The sequence below is a fragment of the Rhinopithecus roxellana genome, chromosome 20, assembly GCF_007565055.1.
Source record: "Rhinopithecus roxellana isolate Shanxi Qingling chromosome 20, ASM756505v1, whole genome shotgun sequence".
NCBI lineage: Eukaryota > Metazoa > Chordata > Mammalia > Primates > Cercopithecidae > Rhinopithecus > Rhinopithecus roxellana.
Window position 1 is genome coordinate 9310744 of NC_044568.1, and position 22794 is coordinate 9333537.

The 22794-nt window shown below is 47.8% G+C and overlaps 1 protein-coding gene across 3 annotated transcripts in view; it reads right to left on the reverse strand.

Annotated features, from left to right (window-relative positions):
* Positions 1-7485: 7485 nt before the first annotated feature.
* Positions 7486-22794, reverse strand: part of ZG16 (zymogen granule protein 16) — a 32288-nt gene continuing 16979 nt past the window's right edge. Inside the window, exons 1-5 of one of the 3 annotated variants that reach the window (XM_010387781.1) lie at positions 9668-9707; positions 9249-9358; positions 8655-8716; positions 8345-8477; positions 7486-7900 (exon numbers count right to left, since the gene is read on the reverse strand). In XM_010387781.1, coding sequence (XP_010386083.1) covers positions 7585-7900; positions 8345-8477; positions 8655-8709 — 504 coding nt within the window. In that variant the 5' untranslated portion in view covers positions 8710-8716; positions 9249-9358; positions 9668-9707 and the 3' untranslated portion in view covers positions 7486-7584. Of the gene's footprint in view, positions 7901-8344; positions 8478-8654; positions 8717-9248; positions 9359-9667; positions 9739-22794 lie in introns of those variants that run through there. The other 2 variants (XM_010387787.1, XM_030925286.1) reach the window with 2 other exon arrangements.

Below are 22794 nucleotides of genomic sequence, written 5' to 3' on the forward strand. Positions count from 1 at the left end.
TGGGATCCCACTACAATTTTTTAAAATGAGGCCTCCAAAGATGTTTTGTATATATGAGGGTTTTTGTTTCTTTGTTTTTGAGATAGGATTTCACTTCCATCTCCCAGTGGCTCAATCTCGGTTCACTCCAACCTCTGCCTCTCGGGTTCAAATGATTCTCTTGCTTCAGCCTCCTGAGTAGCTGGGATTACAGGCATGCACCAACACGCTCAGCTAATTTTTGTATTTTTATGGAGACAGGGTTTTACCATGTTGGCCAGGCTGGTCTCAAACTCCTGACCTCAAGTGATCCACCAGCCTTGGCCTCCCAAAGTGCTGGGAGTACAGGTGTGAACCACCAGGCCTGACCATATATACTGTATGTGAAATGAAACCAAATTAAAGTGACATTAATGAATTTAAAAATTACAGTAACAAACCCATAGACACAAAACATACATCTTAGTAGTGGTTGCCAGGCGATGGTGAAGGGCTGAGGAATTGGCACTACAGCAATAGATATAACTGTCCGGGGAATCCCACCCCCGATATTCAACGTGGGTCCTTTTCTGTTTTCCCTAAGTGTCAACTGGTCTGAGAAATAAAGGGAAAGAGTACAAAAGAGAGAAATTTTAAAGCTGGGTGTCCAGGGGAGACATCATAAATCAGGAGGTTCTGTGATGCCCCCCAAGTCGCAAAACCAGCAAGTTTTTATTAGTGATTTTCAAAAGGGGAGGGAGTGTATGAATAGGATGTGGGTCACAGAGATCACATGCTTCACAAGGTAATAAAATATCACAAGGCTAATGGAGACGGTGAGATCACAGGACCGGGCAAAATTAAAATTGCTAATGAAGTTTTGGGCATGCATTGTCATTGATAACATCTTATCAAGAGACAGGGTTTGAGAGCAGACAACCGGTCTGACCAAAATTTATTAGGCGGGAATTTCCTCGTGCTAATAAGCCTGGGAGTGCTAGGGGAGACCAGGGCTTATTTCATCTCTTATCTACAACTGTAAAAGACAGATGTTCCCGGCCGGGCGCGGTGGCTCAAGCCTGTAATCCCAGCACTTTGGGAGGCCGAGACGGGCGGATCACGAGGTCAGGAGATCGAGACCATCCTGGCTAATACAGTGAAACCCTGTCTCTACTTAAAAATACAAAAAACTAGCCGGGCGACGAGGCGGGCGCCTGTAGTCCCAGCTACTCGGGAGGCTGAGGCAGGAGAATGGCGTAAACCCGGGAGGCGGAGCTTGCAGTGAGCTGAGATCCAGCCACTGCACTCCAGCCTGGGTGGCAGAGCAAGACTCCGTCTCAAAAAACAAACAAACAAACAAACAAAAAAAAAAAAAAAAAAAAAAAAAAGACAGATGTTCCCAAAGCGGCCATTGTAGAGGCCTCCCCTTAAGAACGCATTCTTGAGGCCGGGCGCGGTGGCTCAAGCCTGTAATCCCAGCACTTTGGGAGGCCGAGACGGGCGTATCACAAGGTCAGGAGATCGAGACCATCCTGGCTAACACGGTGAAACCCCGTCTCTACTAAAAAATACAAAAAAATTAGCTGGGCGAGGTGGCAGGCGCCTGTAGTCCCTAGCTACTCAGGAGGCTGAGGCAGGAGAATGGCGTAAGCCCAGGAGGCGGAGCTTGCAGTGAGCTGAGATCCGGCCACTGCACTCCAGCCTGGGCGACAGAGCCAGACTCCGTCTCAAAAAAAAAAAAAAAAAAAGAATGCATTCTCTTTCTCAGGGATGTTCCTTGCTGAGAAAAAGAATTCAACAATATTTCTCCTATTTGCTTTTGAAAGAAGAGAAATATGACTCTGTTCCGCATGGCCCACAGGCAGCCAGACTTTAAGGTTATCTTCCTTGTTCCCTGAACCTTGCTGTTATCCTGTTCTTTTTCCAAGGTGCCCAGATTTCATATTGATTAAACAATTTGTGCAGTTAACCCAATCATCACAGGGCCCTGAGGTGACATTCATCCTCAGCTTACAAACATGACAGGATTAAGAGATTAAAGTAAAGACAGGCAGCTGGGCTCACACCTGTAATCCCAGCACTTTGGGAGGCCGAGGCGGGCGGATCATGAGGTCAGGAGATTGAGACCATCCTAGCTAACACGGTGAAACCCTGTCCTCTACTAAATACACAAAAAATTAGCTGGGCGTGGTGGTGCACCCCTGTAGTCCCAGCTACTCGGAGGCTGAGAGCCGAGATCGCGCCATTGCACTCCAGTCAGTGCGACAAAGCGAGACTCCATCTCAAAAAAATAAACAAATAAATAAATAAATAATAAAGTAAAGAGAGGCATAGGAAACCACAAGGGTATTGATCAGGGAAGTGATAAGTGTCCATGAAATCTTCACAATTTATGTTTAGAGATTGCAGTAAAGGGCCGGGCGCGGTGGCTCAAGCCTGTAATCCCAGCACTTTGGGAGGCCGAGACGGGCGGATCACGAGGTCAGGAGATCGAGACCATCCTGGCTAACACGGTGAAACTCCGTCTCTACTAAAAAAAATACAAAAAAACTAGCCGAGCGATGTGGCAGGCGCCTGTAGTCCCAGTTACTCGGGAGGCTGACGCAGGAGAATGGCGTAAACCCGGGAGGCGGAGCTTGCAGTGAGCCGAGATGGCGCCACTGTACTCCAGCCTGGGCGACAGGGCGAGACTCCAACTCAAAAAAAAAAAAAAAAAAAAAAAAAAAAAGAGATTGCAGTAAAGACAGGCATAAGAAATTATAAAAGTATTAATTTGGGGAACTAATAAATGTCCATGAAATCTTCACAATTTATGTTCTTCTGCCATGGCTTCAGCTGGTCCCTCCGTTCGGGGTCCCTGACTTCCCACAACATATAATGAATTTCTTTTGGGGGTGATGGAAATGTTAAATATTTTGGAATGAAGTAGTGATAATGGCTGTGTAATGTAGTAAATATACTAAAAACCAGAGAGGTGTGCACTTTTTTTTTTTTTTTGAGACATAGTCTCACTCTGTTGCTCAGGCTGGAGTGCAGTGGCTCAATCTTGGCTCACTGCAAGCTCCGCCTCCTGGGTTCACGCCATTCTCCTGCCTCAGCCTCCCAATACAAATAATTTTTTGTATTTTTAGTGGAGATGGAGTTTCACCATGTTAGCCAGGATGGTCTTGATCTCCTGACCTCATGATCCGCCCGCCTCGGCCTCCCAAAGTGCTGGGATTACAGGCGTGAGCCACTGTGCCTGGCCTACCTCCATCTCTTAAAAAAAAAAAAATTAACCAGGCATGGTGGAACACACCTATAGTCCCAGCTACTTGGGAGGCTGAGGCAGGAGGATCACTTGAACCCAGGAAGTGCAAGTTGCAGTGAGCTGAGATCATGCCTGTGCACTCCAGCTTGGATGACAGAGAAAGAAACAATTGATTTTTTAAAAATAACTTCCAGGCCAGGTGCAGTGGCTCACACCTGTAATCTCAGCACTTTGGGAGGCTGAGGCAGGCAGATCATGAGATCAGGAGATCGAGACCATCTTGGCTAACACAGTGAAACCCCAGTCTCTACTAAAAATACAAAAAATTAGCCGGGCATGGTGGCAGGCGCCTGTATTCCCAGCTACTCGGGAGGCTGAGGCAGAAGAATCGCTTGAATCTGGGAGGCGGAGGTTGCAATGAGCTGAGATCGTGCCACTGCACTCCAGCCCAGGCAACAGTGTGAGACTCCATCTCAAAAAAAAAAAAAAATGAGGCTTGTGAAGATGCTCCGTATATATGGGTTTTGATTCATATTTACTGTATTCAAAATGAAATCAAAGTAACATCAATTAACTTTCAAATTACAATAACAAACCCATAGACATAGAAAGTACACCTGAGTGGTGGTTGCCAGGGGATGATGAGGGGTTGAGTAATTGGCACTACAGTGAACAGATGTAACCGCCTTCTTTTGGGGGTGGTGGAAATGTTCTGGAATGAGGTAGTGGTAGTGGTTGTACAACACAGTGAATATACTAAAAACCATGAAAGTGTATACTTTTAAAATGGTATTTTTAAAATATCTTATTAGAGACAAGCTCTCACTGTGTCACCCAGGTTGAAGTGTTCTGGTACAATCATAGCTCATGGCAACCTCAAACTCCAAAGTTCAAGTAATCCTCCTGCCTTGGCCTCTGGAAGTGTTGGGATTACAGCCGTGAGCCATGGTGTTGGGTATCGAGGGAACAAGCCCCCAATATTTCAATGTAGGTTCTATTTTCCCTAAGTGTTGGCCAGTCTGAGAAATAAAGAGAAAGAGTACAAAGGGAGGAGTTTTTCAGCTGGGCCGCGGGGGGTGACATCACATATCTGTAGGTCCATAATGCCCCACCTGAGCCGCAAAGCCAGCAAATTTTTTTTAAGGATTTCAAAAGGGGAGGGAGTGTACGAACAGGGAGTAGGTCACAAAGATCACATGCTTCTGAGGCCAACAAAGATCACAAGGCAAAGGGCAAAATTAGAATTACTGATGAGGGTCTGTGTTCAGCTGTGCACATATTGTCTTAATAAACAACCTAACAGAAAACAGGGTTTGAGAGCAGAGAACTGGTCTGACCAAAATTTACCAGGCTGGAATTTCCCAATCCTAGTAAGACTGAGGGTACTGCAGGAGACCAGGGCGTATTTCAGTCGTTATCTCAACCGCAGAAGACAGACGTTCCCAGAAGGGCCATTTGTAGACTTCCCCCCAGGAATGCAATTCTTTTCCTAGGGTCTTAATATTTAATATTCCTTCCTAGGAGAAGAATTTAGTGATATCTCTCCTACTTGCACATCCATTTATAGGCTCTCTGCAAGAAGAAAATGATGGCTCTTTTGGCTCGGCCCTGCAGGCAGTCAGATCTTATGGTTATCTCCCCTTGTTCCCTGAAATCACTGTTATTCTGTTCTTTTTTAAGGTGTACTGATTTCATATTGTTCAAACACACATGTTTTACAATCAATTTGTACAGTTAATGCAATCATCACAGGGTCCTGAGGTGATGTACATTCTCAGCTTATGAAGATAACAGGATTGAGATTAAAATAAAGACAGGCATAAGAAATTATGAGAGTATTATTTGGGAACTGATAAATGTCCATGAAATCTTCACAATTTATGTTCCTCTGCTGTGGCTCTAGCCAGTCCCTCTGTTCAGGGTCCCTGACTTCCCGCAACAGTTGGGCCACCATATCAGTTTATAGAACCAATTGGATGGAGATTCATGATAAGGAAATCATCCCTCCTCACCACAGTGCCCCTGCCAAAGAAGAAGCTGGGGCTCTGCAGCTGCTGAAGTCACTGGATAGGCTGGGATAGACAGTCCCAATGCAAGCCAATGGCATTGATTAGGGAATCACTGATGAATCAGAGCATGATACTGTGTTGTGAGATGCCAGCATTGACATTCATCTTTCCCAAAAGGAGTTAGCAGCCCTTGTCCCTCAAAAAGACCAGAGTCTCAGGTGGGACTTGAACTTTTCAGGAACTACATACACCCTGAGACCTTCAAAGTGGTGACAGGGATGACAGATTTCTTGCCAGTCCCCCTGCACATGAAGGCTGGTTGAGCCCTAGAAGATCCTACAGGGAACTTCAACTCCTCATTTTGCCTACAAACAGGTTGCTGTGTTGCCCAAGCTGGTCTTGAACTGCTGGGCTCAAACGACCCTCCTCACTTGAGCCCCAAAGTCTTGGGATTACAGGCGTGAGCCCCCTTACCCAACCACTATATCTTTTTCTTGAGTCAACTGCATGGAGGTTAATGATACAGAAGTCCTCATTCCCCACCACAGGGCCCCTGCCAGAGAGGAGGCTAGGGCTCCGCAGCGGCTACAGTCACTAGGGCGGACATATTGCTAGCCCTGTATTGGCAGTGATGAGGGATCCAGCACCATAACTGATGAGTTAAAGGACAGCACTGGGGTGCAACAGGGTGGCACTAAAACTGGTGCCTGTGTTTCCCAAGAGGCAGAGCAGCTCTCGTCTGTCACAAAGACCAGCTTCGTCAGGTAGTGTGTGAACCTGCCTCATCTGACGCCCAACATGATGGGTGATCCTTTTACCTGACCTTGGTCTACAGACTCTGCCACTCCTTGCTGTTGTCTGCTGATTCTCCACCCAGTCCTCCAAGGTGTTATCGGGTGCGACACTTAATTTAGGTGTCAGCTTGGTTCCATTGCGTTAGGATATGACATATGTGACTCTGTTCTGATACTGATAACGTTCTTTTTTTAATTTTTTATTTTTTTTTTTTTTTTGATGGAGTCTTGCTCTGTCATCTAGGCTGGAGTGCAGTCGCACTATCTCAACTCATTGTAACCTCTGCCTCCAGCGTTCAAGTGATTCTCATGCCTCAGCCTCCCAAGTAGCTGGTATTACAGGCGTGGGCAACCACACTTGGCTAATTTTTGTATTTTTAGTAGAGGCAGGGTTTTACCATGTTGGAGGCTGGTCTCCAACTCCTGACTTCAAATGATCCACCTGCCTTGGCCTCCGAAAGTGCTGGGATTACAGATGTGAGCCACTGTGCCCGGCCATATACTGATAACTTTCACAAAACTAACACATACCTTCACTCATTTTAATTTTCTTCCCTTCTTAAAATTTCTTTCCCCAACTGTATAAACCATCCTCTTCCATCTCTTTTGAGACCTCATCAGTGATCTCTTTTCAGAATCTCCAGCCTCTTTCTCTTTCTTCCTCTTTATCATGTGAACATGCTTGTGACTCTCCTGTCTAGGATTTTAAAAAGACACAAAACCCTTTTTCCTTACACCCCCGATAACTGACTTGCCTATTTCTGGCAAACCAGAGCCAAACTTCTTGAAACACTCGATTCTTGCTGCCTGTGTTTTCTCACCTCCCATTCATTCCTTAATGAGTTCAGCCTAGTGTTAGCCTCCCCCAGTCCACTGTAACCTTCTGATGTCTAAAGCGTAAGAGCGTATTGTGGGCAGGGTTTCCACTGTTGAGAAGGTGGTGGCTTCCTGAGGAAGGAGGAATTCCAGATCTGAGAGGGCTTAGCAGGACACTGGGGCTCATGGGTAGAGGTGAGGAGGAACTAGGCCTGCCAACAGGGCAGGGTCCTCGGGCACAGACTTCAGCTAAGTTTCAGGAGTTAGGTGGGTTCCAGGAAAGAACAAAGGCTAATGGTCCTGGCCACCCATACACAGCAAGTGAGCTCAGCACTTTCTCAAGGGGAGGACCAGGGGTGAGGAAAGCTGGAGAGAGAGACATCTGGGGTTTTGGTATAAGCCACAACTAGGCCTTCCCCTCAGACCCAGGACTCCAGTTTGGATCAATGTTCTAAAGAGCTGTCCTTGAAGAGCGTTGATGGAAGCCAGAATCTCATCTCCTCTTGATAAATCATAGTACAAGCCCAGGATTCTTACACACCTCTCCCTCATCTTCCCACTCTTCCAGACAGATGTCCAAAGCCAGCCAGAAGTGAGATTTGCACGTCCCCGGCTGAGTCAGGAGGCAGATATCCCAGCCACATATGCCCCCACACACTAGCCTTAACCATATTTTTTTATTGAGCCATTTGGATGGGGGTTAGTGATAAAAGAGTTCTTACTCCTCATCACAGTGTCCCTGCCAAGGAGAGGGGACTCAGCAGCTGCTGCAGCTACTGGGGTAAACATCCCAGTGCAGGCCAATGGCATCAATGACGGAACCAGACCGGCCACTGATGAAGCGGAGCACGGTGTTGGGGTGCAAGGGGACAGCATTGAAACTTGTGCCGCTGTCTTTCCCAAAAGCCAGATAGCGGCCCTTGTCTGTCACAAAGACCAACTTCTTCAGGTACCACTTGTACTTCCCGGAAACCTGGATCACTGATTCCCCAGGGTGCAGAAAGATCTCCTCCAGGTCTCCACTGCGGCCACCCACATAGTCACTCCACTTAGTGCCATAGCGCACCTGGAGACTGAGAAAGAGGGGAGGAGGAAGGAGAAAGAAGGGTGATGACAGGGATGACAAGTCTCCTGCTAGTCCTACAGACTGTGAAGCCTGGGTGAGCCCTGGAAGATCCTACAGGGAACTTCAATTATTTTGCCAGCAAAGAGACTCTGTCATCCAGGCAGGAGCGCAGTGGCATGATCTTGGCTCACTGCAGCCTCAACATCCTGGGCTCAAACAATCCTCCCGCCTCTCCCTCCTGAGTAGTTGAGGCTACAGGTGCCCACCACCATGCCCAGCTAATTTTTGTTTTTGTTTTTGTTTTTCTTTGGTAGACATGGGGTCTTGGTATCTTGCCCAAGCTGAGCTAGAACTCCTGGCCTCAAGTGATCTGCCTCTGCCTCCCCCTCCCAAAGCATTGTAATGACAGGTATGAGCCACTGCACCCAGCCAGCAACTCAAAGAATCTTACCCTACGATGAAGTAGTTGTTAACTCGGACCCGGAGGGCGGTGATGGGGCCGTCCAACTGGTTGCTAGAATGAGAGAATCGCTTTCCGCCACCACCTCCATACTCTCCACTATAGGAGGAAGACCTGGCCTGAACTGGAGGGGCAAGCAGGAGTTGGAGGGAGAAATCTTCCAGGTGTTCAGTTTCTCTGCACCACCCCTGTTCCTCCCACAACTCAGCTCCTGAAACCAGCCTCCAAAAGCCTTGGCCAACAGCAGTGCCCAAGGCTGCCTTCCCATGTCCCCATTACCAGGCTCTGGTATCTCACTTACTGGCATTGGCAGAGGCTGAGGCACAGAGAAGGGCTAGGAGAGCGACTGTCAACATTCTGAGGCTGGAGTGGGAAGAAAAGAGCAAATGAAGATTCACCTTTTTCCTTGTGGACTTGATTGACCCAGACACTCCTGACCTGTGGCTCAGACCAAGGCTTCTTCAGTCCTTCAACTCAGACCTAGCAGACCCAGTCTTGAGCTTAGAAACGACTGTCCATAGCCTGTAGTCCTGTTCCTCCCTGATGCTACCTTCTATGTTCCTGATCCCTCCAGCTCTCCCTGGTCTGGCTGTAGCCAAGCCCTCCTCTTTTCTCTCAAGCCTGAAAATAAACCCTAACTATCTAGATTAAGCCTTATTCCATCCTGGCACAAAGCAGAAAAGTTTTCTGAAATCAGCCAAGCTCAGGTCCATTTGGGTTGGTGTGGCCATAGCCAGGAAAGAAGTTATCTAAGGAGGGAGTAGAGGGCCTCTCGCAAGCAAAGAGAGCTGAGTTTACCAAGCCCAGAGGCTGAGCAAAGAAAGCCTCACCATCTGTGGTGAATTGGCCTGACTTACGGGGCACCTGGAGCATGGTTTAAATCCCTAGCATTCACCTGGTCTCGAGGAAAGAAGAATTTTCAAGGTGCCTCTATGTCACCTGGGGAGCAGAGTTCGTGACAGAAGGGACTGTGCCAGCACCAGTATCCAAGCAGTGCTGGTGGAACTAGGACAGACAGAGAAGTTGCAGAAGGAGTTGGGACCAGCTCAAGATATTAGACCCCAGGTACCTGGTCTATGTGTCACTATTCTTTTCTCCACTAACACACATCTGGCCATGTCCATTCCCCTGAACATCCCAGGTGTCCCCAGTCCTTCAGCAGAGACCTAGACAGCTTTGCACCTAAGATTAGTGCAGACCCAGGAGCCCCAATTAACTCAAGTCTTTCCTGCCACTCCTTCCAGGCATCCTATTCACCAGCTCAGATTTGAATTCCCCCCCATCTCAGATTCAGGCATCTTTGCCACCCCTCACCTGGCAGTTTCAGATGCAAAGCAGCCCCCTGAAAACTTCCAGACGTTTTATACCAGGTCCAAGCCCTCCCCCTGCCTTTATTGTGTGAACCTCACCTCCTGAGCAAACATGAGCAATCTCTTCGGATCAGGTGTCAGGCGAGGTCTGGAACACATTATCCTGCCTCTCCCCCATAGTCAACAGATACTATAGCATAGGGGAAGATTCTTTAAGTTCCTGGCTGGGCATGGTGGCTCACACCATAGTCAACAGATACTACAGCATAGGGTAAGATTCTTTGAGTTCCTGGCTGTACATGGTGGCTCACACCTGTCATTACAATGCTTTGGGAGGCAGAGGCAGATCGCTTGAGGCCAGGAGTTCTAGCTCAGCCAGGGCAAGATAGTGAGACCCCATGTCTATCAAAACAAAAAACAAAAACAAAAATTAGCCGGGCAAGGTGACGAGCACCTGTAGCCTCAACTACTCAGGAGGGAGGTGGGGAGGATCGCCTGAGCCCAGGACATTGAGGCTGCAGTGAGACAAGATCATGCCACTGCACTCCAGCCTAGGTGACAGGTGGCAAGGTGGAGTCCACTCTGGGCCAAGTGCCATATATCAGGAGGAACATAGTAAACTTAAGGTCACCACCAGCAGCTCTGGGTGGGCAAAGTAGCATATCACCTCTAGGCTTGGTAGATGCCCTCCCCTGAAATCTGCCATCTGTCAGGACAAACAGAGCCCCTCCCAGGCATTTGAAATGTAGATTCTTCCAGAAAGGGAATGTATTCCCAAAACCTTATACTTAGGAGTGCCGACTATTTGCCAGACATTTTTTTCTTTCCTTTTTCTAATATTATGAAAAATCCAAACACATGTAAAAGTTTACAGAACTGTACAGTGGCCGGGCACGGTGGCTCACGCCTGTAATCCAACACTTTGGGAGGCCAAGGCAGGTGGATCACCTGAGGTCAGGAGTTTGAGACCAGCTTGGCCAACATGGTGAAACCCTGTCTCTAGTAAAATTACAAAAAGTGGCCGGGTGTGATAGCTGGTGCCTGTGATTCCAGCTAGTTAGGAGGCAGAGGCAGGAGAATCACTTGAACCTGAGGGGCAGAGGTTGCAGTGAGCTGAGATTGCGCCACTGCACTCTAGCCTGGGCAACACAGTGAGACTCCATCTCAAAAAAAAAAAGAAAGAAAGAAAGAAAGAAAGAATTGTATAGTGAGGCTGGGTGCAGTGGCTCATGCCTGTAATCCCAGCACTTTGAGAGGTCGAAGCAAGAGGATTGCTTAAGCTCAGGAGTTCAAGACCAATGTGGGCAACACAGGGAGATTTCGTCTCTACAGAAAAATAAAACAATTAGCTAGGGATGGTGGTGCACACCTGTGCTCCCAGCTAGTCAGGAGGCTGAGGCAGGAGGATCACTTGAGCCCAGGAGGTCAAAGTTGCAGTGAGCCATGATTAAAACATCATGTCTCAAAAAAAGAAAAGAAAAAAAAAGAATTGTGTAGTGAACGCTCATATAACCACCGTATAGATTATACTATGGTTAATATTTTGCTGTAATTGCTTTTTTTTTCTTTCTTTTTTTTTTGGAGACAGAGTCTCGCTCTATCACCTAGACTGGAGGGCAGCGGCACGATCTCGGCTCACTGTAATCTCTGCCTCCTGGGTTCAAGCAATTCTGCCTCAGCCTCCCAAGTAGCTGAGATTACAGGCACGCACCACCACGTCCAGCTAATTTTTGTAATTTTAGTAGAGATAGGGTTTCGTCATGTTTGCCAGGATGGTCTCAATCTCTTGACCTTGTGATCCGCCCGCCTCGGCCTCCCAAAGTGCTGAGATTACAGGCATGAGCCACCGCACCTGCCCTGCATTTTTTTTTTTATCCACTCATCTATTTATCCTCAATATGCCAAACCCTTCCCAAACCATATCTCTCTGAGAAGGATGCCTGGGGCTGCAGGTACACAGTGAACACATGCCTATTGCCCTGCTGGAAACAGAGTCAGTTTGGTGGGAAGTGCGAAGCTGAGGATCCGAAGGTCTACAGGTGTCCCTCTGGGGGTAATTCTGGGCTTTGGGCCCTCAAGTCTCCTGGGTACCATGGCTGAATCTTCCTGGGGCTATAGGCCACCCGGGCCATTGCTTCTTTCTTAGGTCTGTAACACCCCCAGGGGTGATGTCATAGATTTTTTTTTTTTTTTTCTCTGTAGGCCCTTCACTTTCAGGACTGATTCCTCTCAGCCTAAAATCCCTAGGACCGACTCCAGGGACCTAGCACCTGACCCCTCCTGGACTGGCCCTCTGACCTCTCTGATTCAGCAGGTCCAAGAAGAGGGAAGGATAGAGGACTGGAAGGGGTTGGAATAAGTACTCTCAATTATAAATGACTAGTCAGGCATTCAGAGCACCCCACCCCTCACAGGCTTACCATCTGGGACCAAGAACTCATCCCAGATAGCAAAGGCAGTCCCACCCTGAGGATCTGGAAATGGTGGGGACTCCAGGGGGATGAGTTCTGGGAGTGAAACAGAACAGCAGCCAAAGATGCCACGTTCACTCCTCCCTTCCCCTCTCTTTTTCTCCAAGGTCAAGGTCAGCACATCCTGCTGCTATAACTTTCACCTCATTCCAGCCATTTTGTTTTGTGTCTCTCTCCCTCTCTCTTTCCCAGTGACTCTCCTTCCTTTTATGTCTTCATCTTTCCCTGCTCTGAGGAGGATTTTTCTTTCCTTTTTTTTTAGATGGAGTCTTGTTCTGTAGCTGGGTTGGAGTGCAGTGGTGCTATCTCGATCCACTGAAACCTCCACCTCCAGGGTTTACACATTCCTCTGCCTCAGACTCCTGAGTAGCTGGGACTACGGGTGCACGCCACCACGCCCAGATAATTTTTTGTATTTTACTAGAGATGGGGTTTCACCATGTTGGCCAGGATAGTCTCAATCTCCTGAAATTGTGATCCGCTTTCCTCAGCTCCCAAAGTGCTAGGATTATAGGCATGAGCCACCACACCCGGCCTTTTCTTTATCTTTTTTTTTTTTTTTTTTTTTTTTTTTTTTTTTTTTTTTTGAGACGGAGTCTTGCTCTGCCGCCCAGGCTGGAGTGCAGTGGCCGGATCTCAGCTCACTGCAAGCTCCGCCTCCCGGGTTCACGCCATTCTCCTGTCTCAGCCTCCCGAGTAGCTGGGACTACAGGCGCCCACCTCGTCGCCCGGCTAGTTTTTTGTATTTTTTAGTAGAGACGGGGTTTCACCGTATTAGCCAGGATGGTCTCGATCTCCTGACCTCATGATCCGCCCGTCTCGGCCTCCCAAAGTGCTGGGATTACAGGCTTGAGCCACCGCGCCCGGCCTTTTTTTTTTTTTTTTTAAGACAGAGTCTCGCTCTGTTGCCCAGGCTGGAGTGCAGTGGCCCGATCTCAGCTCACTGCAACCTCCGCCTCCAGGGTTCAAGCAATTCTCCTGCTTCAGCCTCCCAAGTAGCTGGAATCAGGCACCCACCACCATGCTCGGCTACTTTTTGTATTTTTAGTAAAGATGGGGTTTCACTATGTTGGCCAGGCTGGTCTTGAACTGACCTCAGGTGATCCACCCACCTTCACCTCCCAAAGTGCAGGAATTACAGGTGTGAGCCACCACAACTGGCCTAAGGTTTTTTCTTTATATTCCTTCTCTCCATGCCTTTTTCCTTCTGCCTCTTCTTTCCTGTCCCTACATCTCTCCCAAGCTCTCTCTCTAGCTCTTTCCTCTCTCCTTTCTAATCTTTGCCTGTCTTCTTCTGTTTAGGGACAGACCACCCCTAGTCTATGACCAAACACAGGAAGTCAAAGATTGCAGCTCAGAGAGGTCGAGGTGGGCACCTTGGAAGGACGTCCTCATGTTTCCAGGCATGACACATCCAGGTCCCTCAGGACAGAGGCGCCCACATTTGCCACAGCTCCACTCCGTTGCACCCACCCTGCCTGTATGGAGATCCAGCATCTCTTCCATTGCTGGAGGCTGCTCCTTGTTCCACCATAGCAAGTCCTCAGGCTCCAGAGTGCAAGAGATGCCTTCCTATGGTGGGAAGGGTCTCAAGGCCCATTTTCTGTCCATCCCAGAAACAAGGAAAGCTGCCCTATCGCTAATGCTGGTACCTTTAGGGTGCACCCTGATGTGGGGACTGAGGCAGAAGGAAGAACGTGAAGGCAGTGAGACACCAGGCCCCCATCTCTGCTTCTGCCTCATCAGATCCTGTTTGAGCCACTTTACATTTAACCTATGTGCCAGCTGTGGGCCTACCTGCCCCTTTTAAACTCTAGCTGAAGTTGCCTTAAACCTCATCTGGTTCCCGGGCCTGGACGCATAAATGTCCAAAGCCCTTCCAGAGCTTTCTGCCACTCAACAGAAAGCACCTCAATACATGTTTTTGGTTTGCTTGTTTTTGTTTTTTGTTTGCTTGTTTTTAATCTTTTTTCAAGATGGAGTCTTGCTCTACTGCCCTTTCTCGGTTCACTGCAACTTCCACCTCCCAGGTTCAGGCGATTCTCCTGCCTTAGCCTCCCAAGTAGCTGGGATTACAGGCATCCACCACCACGCCTTGCTAATTTTTGTATTTTTAGTAGAGACGGAGTTTCACCATGTTGGACAGGCTGGTTTCGAACTCCTGATCTCTTGATCCACCCTCAGTCTCCCAAAGTGCTGGGATTACAGACCTGAGCCACCGTGCCCAGCTCAACACATGTTTATCAAGCATCTCTACATTGGAGGCACCATTCTAGATACTGAAGAGACAGCAATGAGGAAAAGAGTCAACAGCCAACCTCAAGGAGCTGTAGGGCCAAGGGAAAGCTTCCTCTCTGCTCTCTAGCCCTATAAAGGCTCCCCGAAAAGGAACTGACAGTTGGCAAATTAATAGGAGAAAAAGGTGTACAAAATTTATGTCACATGTACAAGCTCAAGGGAACCACAGGAGAATGATGACCTAATAACCCAGCGTGGTCCAGATGCTTATGTAGCCTCCTTCCTCACAGGGGAGGGGAAATGGGGGTGCAGCAATGTTGAGAGGTAGTATGTGATTTTGTGGGGAAATAAATGGGGCCAGGCGCAGTGGCTCACACCTTGTAATCCCAGCACTTTAGGAGCCTGAGGTGGGTGGATCACTTGAGGTCAGGAGTTCAAGATCAGCCTGACCAACATGGTGAAACCCCATGTCTACTAAAAAATGCAAAAATCAGCCGGGTGTTGTGGCACATGCATGTAATCCCAGTTACTTGGGAGGCTGAGGCAGAAGAATTGCTTGAACCAGGGAGGCAGAGGTTGCAATGAGCCGAGATTGCACCATTGCACTCCAGCCTGGGCAAGAAAAGCAAAACTCCATCTCAAAAATATAAAAATTATCTAAAAAGGAGAAATGAATGGACCCGAGAGATAGGAATTAACTTGTAAATGATTCCCTTGGAATTTGAATAAGCCCGAGAGACCGACTATCTTGTGAAAAAGTCTGTCTACGTTTGGTTGCATTCTTCAGTCTTATTTTCTGCCATAGATAATGAGGTGATCTGCGATAGATAACGAGCTGGAAGTGTGATGAATTTGGAAATAATGAAGAGAGGAGGGTGACTGGAGGGAAATGAGGGAAGCTGACCCATGAGGCCTGGGCAGCAGCCAGTGGGAAGAGGGTACAGAGCCTGGGAGGTGTGGTCAGGAGTTTGGCGCTTTTTTTTTTGAGACGGAGTCTCGCTGTGTCACCAGGCTGGAGTGCAGTGGTACAATCTTGGCTCACTGCAACCTCTGACTCCCTGGTTTAAGCGATTCTCCTGCAACAGCCTCCTGAGTAGCTGGGATTACAGGCATGTGCCACCACGCACAGCTAATTTTTGTATTTTTAGTAGAGACGGGGTTTCACCATGTTGGCAGGATGTTCTCGAACTCCTGACCTCGTGATCCGCCCACCTCGGCCTCCCAAAGCGCTGGGATTACAGGCGTGAGCCACCACGCCCAGCCTGGAGGAGTTTGGCTTCTTTTCTCACAGTGAGGGGAGCCATGGAAGGATTTTGAACAGAGGGGTACATGCTCATGTTTGCATTTTAGAAGGATTGCTGTCTCCCGATTTTGATAAAGTGGAGGAGGGACTTGGGCAGGGTAAGAGTGGAGACAGGAGGCCATGGCAGATGTGGTGTGACTCTCTCCTCTCCCCTTTAGAATTCCCCTGAAAGCTCCTCCCCTGAAAGCTGAAGCAGCTTTGCCCTCTTTTCAAAGTTTTGATGCAATTTCAGACCTATGGTGGGGATCTGCCTCTCCACACCCATCCAGAAGGTTTCGGACACCTATGGCTCATGCCTGTAATCCCAGCAATTTGGGAGACCAAGGCAGGACAATAACTTGAGGCCAGGAATTTGAGACCAGCCTGGTCAACATAGCAAGATCCCCCCCCCCATCCCCACAAAAACTAAAAAACGAATTTAAAAAAATTATTTGAGGGCTGAGCACTGTGGCTCATACCTATAATCCCAGCACTTTGGGAGGCCAAGGCAGGCAGATCATTGAGGTCAGAAGTTCGAGACCCGTGTGACCAACATGGTGAAACCTTGTCTCTACTAAAAATACAAAAATTAGCCGGGTGTGGTGGTGGACTCCTGTAATCTGCTGCAGCTATTTGGGAGGCTGAGGCAGGAGGATGGCTTGAATCCGGGAGGCAGAGGCTGCAGTGAGCAGAGATCGCATCCATCGCACTCCAACCTGGGCGACACAGTGAGACTCCGTCTCAAAAAAAAAAAAAAAAAAAAAATTAGCTGGGCATAGTGGTGCACACCTGCAGTCTCAGTACTTGGAGGACTGAGGTGGGAGGATTGCTTGAGCCCAGGAGTTTGAGGCTGCAGAGAGTTATGACCATCCCATTGCACTCCAGCCTGGGCGACAGAGTAAGACCGTGTCTCAAAAAAATAAAATAAAATAAAATAATAAAAAAGAATGTTTTGGCCGGTTGCGGTGTGGCTCACGCCTGTAATCCCCACCACTTTGGGAGGCTGAGGCTGGCAGATCACCTGAGGTCAAGAGTTCGAGACCAGCCTGGCAAACATGGTGAAACCCTGTCTCTACTAAAAATACAAAAATTAGCCAGACATGGTGGCAACCACCTATAATCCCAGCTACTTGGGAGGCTGAGGCAGGAAAATCACTTGAACCCAGGAGGCAGAGTTTGTAGTGAGCTAAGATCGCGCCATTGTACAAGAGTGAAACTCCATCTTAAAAAAAAGAGAGGCCGGGCGCGGTGGCTCAAGCCTGTAATCCCAGCACTTTGGGAGGCCGAGACGGGCGGATCACGAGGTCAGGAGATCGAGACCATCCTGGCTAACATGGTGAAACCCCGTCTCCACTAAAAATACAAAAAACTAGCCGGGCGACGTGGCGGGCGCCTGTAGTCCCAGCTACTTGGGAGGCTGAGGCAGGAGAATGGCGTGAACCTGGGAGGCGGAGCTTGCAGTGAGCTGAGATCCGGCCACTGCACTCCAGCCTGGGCGGCAGAGCGAGACTCCGTCTCAAAAAAAAAAAAAAAAAAAAAAAAAAAAAAAAAGAGAATGTTTCAAAACATATTTCCAAACAGTGGGAGATCTGTTTTCCGATAAGAAAAAAAAATTATCGGCCGGGCGCGGTGGCTCAAGCCTGTAATCCTAGCACTTCGGGAGGCCGAGACGGGCGGATCACGAGGTCAGGAGATCGAGACCATCCTGGCTAACACGGTGAAACCCCGTCTCTACTAAAAAAAATACAAAAAACTAGCCGGGCAAGGTGGTGGGCGCCTGTAGTCGCAGCTACTCAGGAGGCTGAGGCAGGAGAATGGCGTGAACCCGGGAGGCGGAGCTTGCAGTGAGCTGAGATCCGGCCACTGCACTCCAGCCTGAGGGACAGAGCGAGACTCCGTCTCAAAAAAAAAAAAAGAAAAAAAAGAAAAAAATTATCTGCTTCCTATTTACACACTGGGCCTTGGTGCATGCTGTGCATGTTTTCATTTGGACGAAGGGTCTGACGGCATGAACGCCGCTTTTCTGTTCACTCTTAGCTGCTCCAGTGAATAAAGTGTAATGGGCAGAAGTGACTTCACCAGGTTGCCAAGGGGAGTCCTGCGCTCCCTCCACAGTGGCCTGCAGTTGCTAATCTTCAACTCTGCCCATGCATACTCCAGTTGCCTAAAATGCTCTCTTCCTTCTGCCCACCTGGCAGCCTCCAGGTTATTCAGAGGGGAATACCACCACCTTGCACCACCACCCACCATTCTCACAGGAAGGCCTCTGCTCTCTTCTCCTCCCAGCTCCTCCTCTTCAAATAGAATTCATCATTCCTTTCTTTGGCTTCTGTGTGTTTCCTACATTACTCTATTATGGTTCTAATTACCCTGCACTGTAATTTATCTGTTTACATGTAAGCCTTCTCCACTAAACTGAGAGCTCATTCTAAGGCAGGGGCCATGGCTCAGTCATCTCCGAATTCCCAGCATCTGGCATCACACCTGGTACAGAGTAAGCATCCATGGATGATTGTCCAGTGAATACAGCACCTTGGGTCCAGGCTACAACGAGACTTCTATGAACTGTTCCTCCTTTGTCTTTCCACACCTCTCTGTCTCTCCTCTTGCAGGGTTTGTATTTGGGTTTTCTTTGCTTTCTTATTCACTTTTAATTATTTTTTTTCTTTTTTGAGACAGGGTCTCACTCTGTACCCCAGGCTGGAATGCAGTGCCACTATTACAGCTCACTGTAGCCTCGACCTCCTGGGCTCTATTGATCCTCCACCTCAGCCTCCCAAGTATCTGGGACCATCCCCAGCAAATTTTTGCATTTTTATTTTTTGTAGAGATGAGGTCTCACTGTGTTGCTTAGGCTGGTCTTGAATTCCTGGGCTCAAGTGATCCTCCCACCTCAGCCTCCCAAGTGCTGGGAATACGGATGTGAGCCACCTTCATCGGGAAACCTCAGGGCAGCTTGGGTGGCCACGGTAGTATGAGAGAGGCCGCAGGGCCCAGATTCAGGATAGGTAAGGGTACATTGTTAATCATTTTTTAAGCCAGAAACCTATAGCCATGTACCAAGCATTTGTGGACAGAATGTTATATTACAAAGAGATGTTAAATAAAGTTATGGGAGGCTGTTTTTCTGGCCTGAGCTCCTGAACTAGACCCCAAAAGACCAAACCAAAATGGAGTCACCCATGCTAAATGCTACATAAGCAAACGGAAACTTTAAAGAAAGCAGAGAGACCCCAAAACAGACCAGTTTTTCCTCCTGAAAACAAGAAATTCCAGCATAATAAGAAACTCCCCTCTGCTCCAACCCTTCCCAAAAAAGTCACCTGAAATAACGAGATTTTTCCTTGTTGCTCTATTTCCTTATTCCCACCTTACAAAACCCACTGCTCTGTTTCCCAGTGGGATTTTAGACCAAAAAAGTCCATTCACGATGGTGACAGATTGACATCAATGCCTAAAGTTTTTATCAATCTCTCAAAATTGAAAGTTGGTCAAAAAGAGATCATTGGTTTTCTTTGTTTTGTTTTGTGTTTTTGAGACTGAGCTTAGCTCTATCACCCAGGCTGGAGTGCAGCGGCACGATCTTGGCTCACTGCAACCTCCACCTTCCTGGGTTCAATCCATTCTTGTGCCTCAGCCTCCCAAGTAGCTGGGATTATAGGCACCTGCCACCACAGCCAGCTAAATTTTGTATTTTTAGTAGAGATGGGGTTTCACCATGTTGGCCGGGATGGTCTCCAACTCCGGACCTCAGGTGATCCACCTTTCTTGGCCTCCCAAAGTGCTGAGATTACAGGCATGAGCCACAGTGCCCAGCCAAGAGAATTGTTAAATTAAGTTTAGCCTAAAGCTGCCTCCTTACATATTTCAATTTAGGCCTAAAGATTTCTCCTCACCTAATGGCCTAACTGGAGGTTAAATAGACTATAACTCCCTCTTATACCAATCACAGAGTTTTGGCCAATCACAAGTGGTCACTGTTAAAACCATATTCAAATAAGGGCAAGTGCCACACCTTAACCAATCTGGGTATTTCTGTACCTTATCTCCATTTTCTGTATGTCACTTTCCTTTTTCCGTCTATAATTATTATCCAACCACATGGCAGCCCCAGAGTTTCTCTGAACCTACGCTGGTTCAGGGAGCTGCCTGATTCGCTAATTGTTCTTTGCTCAATTAAACTCTGTTAAATTTAATTTGTCTTAAGTTTTTCTTTTAACAGATACATGGGTTTAACACCTGGCTCCAGACCTTACCTACCATGTAACCCACTGAGCTTCAACTTTTTTTTTTTTTTCTTTTTTGAGAAGGAGTCTCACTCTGTTGCCCAGGCTAGAGTGCAGTGGCACAATCTCGGCTCACTGAAACCCTCGCCTCCCTGGTTCAAGCTATTCTTCTGCCTCAGCCTCCCGAGTAGCTGGGACTACAAGCACGTGCCACCACATCCAGCTAATTTTTGTATTTTTAGTAGAGATGGGGTTTCACCATATTGGCCAGGCTGGTCTCCAACTCCTGACCTGGTGATCTGTCCACCTCAGCCTCCCAAAGTGCTGGGATTACAGGTGTGAGCCACCGCGCCCAGCCTGGAGCTTCAGTTTTTTCATCTGTAAATTGGAGATAATAAGACCCACCAATTTTTGTCAATCCCCTGGTACAGGCCTGGCACGTGGTAGGTAGTGAGTGAAATGTTTATTCTCCCTTCAGATTTTCACGAAATACTCTGGTCTTTCTTTTCAGCCTCTTTCAGATAAAGATCTGGACAGCCTTTATCTTACGCATCTACCATTAGCTATATTTCATGGGTTAGCTTGAGTAGATACTAGAGATCTTGTCAAATGCATCATAAGACCGGAAGAAGAATGTTGTATACGTTGATTTAGACAACTGAAGCTCCTGGTTTTAATTTTTTGTTTTTGTTTTTGTTTTATTATGGTGTAATTTACATGGTAACTTTGTTTAACTTTGGAGATTTTGCTTCACAATTTCCACATCTCCTACTGAATTGCTTCCCAACTGCAATGCTTTGATTTTGACCTTTGTTTAGTTTATTTCCCCTTTGTTCCCTTTGTTTTCCTCCTCAGAAGAGTGATCACTCTGCAGAACATATGATAATGTGATATTCTAAGGCATCAACTTAAAATCAGGAGATTTGGCCAGGCACAGTGGCTCACACCTGTAATCCCAGCACTTTGGGAGGCCAAAGCAGGCAGATCACTTGAGGTCAGGAATTTGAGACCAGCCTGGCCAACATGGTGAAACCCTGTCTCTACCAAAAATACAAAAATTAGCTGGGCATGGTGGTGGGTGCCTGTAGTCCCAGCTACTTGGGAGGCTGAGGCAGGAGAATCGCTTGAACCGGTGAGGCGGCGGTTGCAGTGAGCCGAGATTTTGCCACTGCACTCCAGTCTAGGGGACAGAGTTGAGACTCTGTCTCAGGAAAAAAAACAAAAACAAAAACAAAAACAAAATACATGGAAATCTACAAGTTTGGAGAGGAGACATTATTTCTTATCAGGGGTTGCAGTGGTAAGGTGGCCATTTGACAGACTGGGAAGTGTAGCCTCTGGCGTAGATCATTTTGAGAGAGAGAAAGATGAGACAGGAATTTATGCTGAATGGGTTGACAAGGTGTACGTATTCAACAGGTTGTAAGAGGACCTATGAATATTCATGAAGGGCCAGCATGCTCATAGCCTGGTGGACTGGATAAAAGCCACTGCCAAGTGTGTTGGTCAGGTACAGTGGCTCACGCCTGTAATCCTAGCATTTTAGGAGGCTGAGGTGGGTGGATCACTTGAGCTTAGGAGTTCAAGACCAGCCTGGAAAACATTGTGAAATCCCATCTCAACAAGAAATACAAATATTAGCTGAGCATAGTGGTGAGCCCCTGTAGTCCCAGCTACTTAGGAGGCTGAGGTGGGAAGACTGCTTGAGCCTGAGAGGTTGAGACTGCAGTGAGCTGTGATCGCACCACTGTACTCCAGCCTGGATGACAGTGTGAGACCTTGTCTTCCAAAAAAAAAAAAAATCTGTTTACCCTCAGAAGGGAACTGCCCAACTTCCCCTATAAATGCCAATTGGAGCACCCCGATGAAGCAGCTGATATGCTTTGTATACAAGTCATGTGCAACTGGCTCTGTGGTGACAGGAATATTCACCCACTGAATATGCCCATTACACAGGTTATGGTAAATGCTGTGGTCTTAAGAGGGCCCCTTCTCTATGGGCACCCCATGTTACTCCTGCAGAATCTACCAGTTCCTGAAGCCTTATCTTACAGATGCTGATAAAAACATCAGGTTAGGGCAGGGTGCAGTGGCTCACACTTGTAATCCCAGCACTTTGGGAGGCCGAGGAGGGCAGATCACGAGGTCAGGAGATTGAGACCAGCCTGGCCAACATGGTGAAACCCTGTCTCTACTAAAAATACAAAAATTAGCCGGGTGTGGTGTCACGCGCCTGTAGTCCCAGCTACTCGGGAGGCTGAGGCAGGAGAATCGCTTGAACCTGGAAGGTGGAGCTTGCAGTGAGCCGAGATGGCACCACTGCACTCCAGCCTGGGCGACAGAGCGAGACTCCTTCTCAAAAAAAAAAAAATAATAATAATAATAAAAAAGAAAAGAAGTAAATGGAAATTGGGATTAAAACAAAGGGTTTTCCAGAAAGCAGAGATTGCAGTGAGCTGAGATCACGCCATTGCACTCCAGCCTGGGCGTCACAGCGAGACTATCTCAAAAACAAAAACAAAAAACAAAGCTTTTTTGTTGTTGTTGTTGTTATTTTTGAGGCTGAGTCTCACTCTGTTGCCCAGGCTGGAGTGCAGTGGTTCGATCCTGGCTCACTGCAAGCTCCACCTCCCGGGCTCACGCCATTCTCCTGCCTCAGCCTCCCGAGTAGCTGGGACTACAGGTGCCCGACACCACACCTGGATAATTTATTGTATTTTTAGTAGAGACGGGGTTTCACCATGTTAGCCAAGATGTTCTTGATCTCCTGGCCTTGTGATCCGCCCGCCGTGGCCTCCCAAAGTGCTGGGATTACAGGTGTGAGCCACCACGCCTGGACCATGTTTTATATTTTTAGTAGAGACAGGGTTTCACCATGTTGGCCAGGCTGGTTGAACTCCTGACCTCAAATGAC